Source organism: Prinia subflava, chromosome 19 (assembly GCF_021018805.1).
Source record: "Prinia subflava isolate CZ2003 ecotype Zambia chromosome 19, Cam_Psub_1.2, whole genome shotgun sequence".
In the NCBI taxonomy this organism is placed as follows: domain Eukaryota; kingdom Metazoa; phylum Chordata; class Aves; order Passeriformes; family Cisticolidae; genus Prinia; species Prinia subflava.
In genome coordinates this window covers 3,645,760-3,651,759 of record NC_086265.1, presented here as the reverse complement: position 1 = coordinate 3,651,759, position 6,000 = coordinate 3,645,760, and the positions used below count along the sequence as shown (strand labels likewise).

Sequence of the window (6,000 nt, the reverse complement as noted above, 5' to 3'; positions counted from 1 at the left end):
AGCGCTCCCGGTGCGAGTGCGGCGCTGCGCCCGGTGCAGGTGACCCTCTCTTCCCGGTGCGGTTGCCACACTCCCCGCGGTGCTGACGATCCGCTGTGCCCGGTGCGGGTGAAGCACTGAGCGGAGCACACACCGTGCGGGCGCGGCGCTGCCGGTAGCGCCGCCGGCGCGGGCGGAGCGGCGGGAGCGGCGCGGGGGCGGGGCCCCGGCGCTGGGGGCGTGTCCCGGCGCTCGGGGCGGGGCCCCGCGGGCAGGGAGGGGGCCGGGTGTATTGTTCCCCGCGCGGTGCATGCCGGTCCCGCCTCAGCCCCCAACATGGCGTCGCGCTGTCAGCGGTGTGTGTGAGGCGGGCAGGGACGCGGGGCTGCGGGCGGGCACGGCGGCTCCCGGAGCTCCTCGGAGCGCCGCCGCCGCGGTGGCAACGCGCCGCTCCTCGCTGCTGCCCGCCGCGCCCCGGCTGTCCGGCGCTCAGGCCGCTGGGGACGCGCCTGCCCCCGCCCTGCCCCCGCCATGGGCGGGTAGCGGGACCCGCCTCGCCTCAGCCCTGCGGAGCCCCCCCGCCCTTCGCGCCATGGGGTCCCCGGCGGCCGCCTCGGCGGCCGCGGCCACCGACTCGGCGCAGTGGCTGTCGGTGAAGGAGGAGACCATCTTCCTGCACGACGGGCTGATCCGGGTCACCGACCTGGCCGAGCTGCCCAGCGAGATCATTGGGGTGGCCGAGCCCGGCGACACCGAGCTGGAGGTGAGGCGGCCCCCGAGCTGACGGGAGGGACGGGGCAGGGCCGGGGGCTGAGGGGGAGGATGCCCTCGGGAGAGGGGCACGGTGGCAGCGGAGGCCTGAGGCGAGGAGGACGGGGGGATGGGAGATGGGGGTGCAGGGAGGATGACTAGGGGAGGATGCTGGGGGGCCGGGATGGAGGATGCTGGATGCGGATGCCGGGTGAGGGATCTGGAGTCCGGAGCCAGCCGGTGTCGAGGCGTTCTGCTTGTCTTGAGTCAGTCTAATTTATTTCGGATAATAATGAAAGTGGAGCTGGGCAGGAGGATGGTGAGGTGCTGATGTAAATGGAGGGTGAAGTATTGGTGCGTTCTCCTTGTTTTGGCTCCATAAGGTTTGGAAATCAGAGCCGCACTCACGGATTTCAGCGTGGCCTTTGGCCCGTTTATTTTTATTGAAGGTTTTGTGTCTTCTTGCTGTTACTTTTAGACGGTTTGTAATTCATCAGCCGTGCAAGGACGTGCTCAGGGGTGCTTGGGTGTTTTATTCAGCTGTTGACAGTGATCGTTATTAAGGAGCCAAGAGGGCAGCCCAGATTTTCATCCCAGCTTTTTACCTTCCCAGAACTGCCCGTGGTGTTGGCTGCAGGCAGGCGGTGCAGCTGTTTCATCTTAGGAGGAGCCGCGGAAGGACTGAATGTCACGGATTATAGGTTGCATCTATTTTGTAGACTGCACATTTTTTTTTCCCCCCTGTGTGCCTCCCTTCTCCTCTTTCACCCCACCCTCCTCCCCAGCGATGTGGCTCGCGGTGACACAGGGGCTTTGTCACCGGAGCTGAGCGGTGGCAGCAGGCAGGGGACGATCCAGCCGGAGCTTTATCTCCAGGCTCTGTTTGGTCCCCAGGCATTTTAGGCCGAAAAACCCCTTTTAGTGAGGCTTTAGCTGCCATGAGAAGAACCCATCAGCACTCCTGACAGCATCATTGTTGTTCATCGGGTGACGTGGAATCTTTATGGGCCATGGGGAAACTTCCCCAGCCTTATCTGAGGAAAGATATTTTCTGCTGAACGTGTGTTTTGTGTCCTGCGTGTCGGGACACTGGGGAATGGCATGGGAAAATCAGCTGCTCACATGAAATGGATGGTGGCAAATATCACATGAACAAGAAAAGGGAGATTTTTAAGGTGGCTGACTTATCTCTGTGTGTATAAACGTGGAGTGATTCTCCCTTGTGATCAGAGTTGCTCTGGCATTCAGTGCAGCTTGGATGCAAGAAAATATTTTGATTCCATGGCATAGTTCTAGAAGCAGCATTGAGTTTAAAAACTGTGCTAGAAAAACAACGTGCTCCCACAGCATTTTTCATGTTATAGCATAAGAAAGGAGGATATCCTTTAAAAAACAAACAAGACCTTATTTTAAGATCTTGCCAGCCAGGCCAGAAGTGTGTTCCAGCTTGAAACTTGACATACAGCTTCACTTGAGAAACACTTGAGCTCTGGAGAATTTTTTGTTAGTGTTAGGAATGTTCTAAAACTTCAGTTGTTTAGGAGAGATAGGAATGGAATTGGTGCTACTGTGTCCTGTGCTTCGTGACATTTATCATAATGGGTGTTGCAGCAATCCAATGCCCTGATTCACATAATTTTTCCTGCTCCACAGATTCTTTTCCTGCTGTTCACGTTTGCAGTGCAAAACTTCTAAATAAATAATTAAATACTACTTTTTGCTGTGGTGCTTATTTTTCATAAGTACTGATTTTGACTTATTTTGACCTTTGTTCTTAAGTCACAGCTTATTACAGCCTTTTGTTTCCATCCACTGATAGAACTGATGATCACAAGTGGTCAATTTAATTTTCACATTAAAAAAATTTAGGGTTTAGGGTTTGGTATTGAGGGGGAAGAGTTTTAAAAAAATGAAATTTCACGTGGTGCAAATGTAGAACGTTTAGCTCGTAACTTTTCTCTGCCTTTTTTTAATGCTGTTATTATTTAAATAAGGGATACTTTGGTGATGTGGAATGGCTTTGAGGAGCCATTTTGTGGAAATAGGTGCACACATCTGATTGAAGCGTGGCCATGCAATCGACTGCCACACAAGAGCTCATTTACACTCTTTCTACTCCTACTTGCAGTGTAATAAATATCTTTGAAAATGGTCCAAACAGAAACCTCCTGGGATGTGCTATTGGCCAAGGGTAGGAGATGCTGCAGCTGCTGCTTTGATTAGGAAACTTCTTTAATTCACTTCTTGTGCTTCATCAGTGGTGGTCAGAAGCCTGGCTCAATTTCTGAGCTGAAGTGCTTAATTAAAAATGTATAATGTTTAATACTTTAATGGATATTTTTTTGGGTGGAGAAGTATCATTCTGGTCTGTTTTGCTTAAATACCCCTCTAAAGAGCGTATTGGTGACTAATGTCAGTGTGTTTGGATGTGTTTCCTTTGTCCTTCTGTTCAAAGGTTCTGTCTATTTATAAAAAGAAAAGCAGAGGAAAAAATGTTACAGTGCTGGTGTTATGCCAAGAAAGGCTTATGAAAAGTTATTATTTTGTTATTTTGACTCCCATGCAACTTCGATTTTATCTTTTTGTGTATTTGAATACACTCGTATTTATGCGTATATATTTTAATGGTATGTTACAAGAGCCTTAATCTTCTCTTTCAGCTTGTTCTAGGAGTATGTTGAGTTTTAAAGAGTGTGGAGGTTTTTGCTCTGTTTTTATTTTTTCTGTGACGATGTGTGCCAACTTCTTAGATTGTTTCAGCATGTTTACCAAAAATGAGAGTGTTTTTAAAAAAAATTAATAGAATTTTGTAATGATATGCATGAACCAGCTGCTCCTGGTGCAGGTTTCCCACTAAAGACCTGGATTAGTCAGTGATTATAGAAGCCTTTGGACCTTTATTTTAAAATCTTTCACACAGAGAAATCTTCGAAAGAGCAAAGTCTTGTCCTCCTTGGAGATAACCCTAAGTGACAGAGCTGGAGGTGTTGCCGTGACATTTTGGTTGGTCAGTGCCCACCCAGGAGGGACATTCAGTGCAGGAAGAGCTGCCCAAAGGGAGCTGCAGCACTTCCAGAACCTTCCCTGGGGTCCGGAACGCCGGGAGCGTGGTCAGGGTTTGTCAGAAGGAGGGGAGGTCCCTTTGGCCAGGGAGATTTGATCTGCCAGCTCTGCAGAGTCACCACAGAATCCCAGAATGGTTTGGGGTGGAAGGGATTAAAGGTTTCCCCAAGGGCAGGGGACCTTCCTCTGATTTTACCTGGAGCTGGGAGTGCAGATCCTCCCTCAGCAGCTGTTGGGATCATGTCTGGCCTCATCTGATGTTTGGACTCCTGTTAAGCTCTGTTCAGTAGGACAGAGTGAGGTGCCACTGGGCACGTGTGGCTCTGCACTGAAAATAGTTTCCTTTAATCAAGTGGAAGGTAAAAAATAATAAAAATAAAACAAGTAAGGAAAAAGTGGTGGCCTTTCCTCTTCCCCCCAGTGTGGCCTGGGCTGGCCCTCTGCAGCGAGGTTGAAAAGCTGAACTCCAGTTCTCTCTTCTCAGCGTGTGCCAGTCCTGTGACTGACTTGTGTTCGACATAAAATTATTTAGACTGGAAGGTTTCCTCTAAACTTGGAAGTTTTCACCCATTTTCCTCCCAGCCCAGTGAAAGCATTTTGTCACTTTTCCCTGATTGCTGAAGGAGAGAGCAGTTCCCTGCAATTATCTGGGTCACTGCTTCCCAAACCTTTCTGCCTGTGACCTTACTACCATCTACAAGCGTCACCTCTGTCATGTTGGAAGTCCCTAATGCCACCACCAACAATTGACTCCTTCCTAAGTGGGTGACCCTTCCTGGGGTTGTGACCTCTGACTTGCAAACTGCTGATCCAGGCGTGTGGCAGCCTTGGAGCAGCCTCATCCTGCCTGTGCATCCCCTTCCAGTGCTCCAGGGTGCCTCTGCCAGGACTTGGAATTTATTAAACTTCTCTAATAATGTGCCTCTGACTTTTGAGTTTTGAAATCTCAAAGTATTTTAGGTAACCTTGTAGAGAAACATCCTTCTCAAGGATGATTTTGCAAATCTTTTTCCCAAATATAGATCTTGTTACCAATTGCAGCTGATTAATTCAGTGATCTGCACTCTCAGATGTTTAAATTACAAAGATTTTTCTTTACCTTTTGCAGCCATTTTCACCTACAACTTGAGTAAGAGCCAAAGAAACATTTTAATGAAAAAGAAACAATACTTTATAGCATTTTATTTATTTACAGCTTGCTTGTTCTCTGTAATTCATCTCAGATATTAAGGTTATTTCATAAATTCGTATGGTTACAAAAATGATTTGGGATAAAATTGTGAAAGATAGCGGTGTCTTAGTGCTTATTTCTGAGCAATGAGATTTCTAGTGCTTTCACAAAAGAAAATAGTTTCTGCTTTTAGCTGAGTAGTTAAAAACCTGCTCTGCTCCACACAGGACTCAGCAGAGGCTTCAGACAAGAGGATAAGGTTAAAATTTCTTGGAGCAGAAAAAATTGGAACAACCTTGAGACTTGTAGTTTTAAACAGCAACACTAAAGCACGGTGTAAAGTGTAGCAGCTGCTAAAACATCAGGGAGAAAATGTTTGCATATATTTATGTATTTGGCACATGGTGTAGCAAGGAAAAGGTCTTAGAGAGAGGTTAGAAAATTTAGAAGAAATTAAGGTGGGTTTTGCACCAAGCTTTGTGCTGGATGTCCCAAAAAATGCCAAGACAGGAACAGTGGGAGACAAGGAGTAGGGACACAGGGCTGTTTATGGAGCAGCTTCGGTTGGGATGTGTATTTCAGTCTTCAGAGTACCTTTAAAACTCTCACTTGTGCTCTTTCCCTTACAGAATAATCCATACTTTTTGTAATTCAGTCTTTTTACTTTGCTTTATTGGTGTTTCTGGAGGCAAAAGAGCCGAGTAAACAAGCAGTGCTGCCTCTCAGTTAACTCTGTATGACCTTACACCTGTAATGAGGTGGTCAAAGTAATAGAATTAATTTTTTCATGCTGCTTTTAAAAATATTTTACAATTTTGAGATTGTTTCTGTTTTTCTGTCTGGTTTTTACCTCCTGTGTTTAATTCTTAGGGTGGTATTAGAGATGTAATTGATCCTGATAAATATTTCCCCATCTTCATCTTCACATGTGAACTTCAGCCAGCTGAACTCTGGAGAGAAAGAATTAAATATTATTGGGGAGATTTAGAGGCTTCCCTTTCCAAGATGCAACTTTAGGATAAAACCCCCTCTTTGTG

General features: G+C 47.6%; 1 protein-coding gene across 4 annotated transcripts in view; it reads left to right on the top strand.

Annotated features, from left to right (window-relative positions):
• Nucleotides 1-286: 286 nt before the first annotated feature.
• Nucleotides 287-6,000, top strand: part of HECTD4 (HECT domain E3 ubiquitin protein ligase 4) — a 66,754-nt gene continuing 61,040 nt past the window's right edge. For all 4 annotated transcript variants that reach the window (XM_063415590.1, XM_063415588.1, XM_063415589.1 and 1 more), the window contains exon 1: nt 287-742. In XM_063415590.1, the coding sequence (XP_063271660.1) occupies nt 290-742 (453 nt within the window). In that variant the 5' untranslated portion in view covers nt 287-289. The remainder of the gene's footprint in view (nt 743-6,000) is intronic.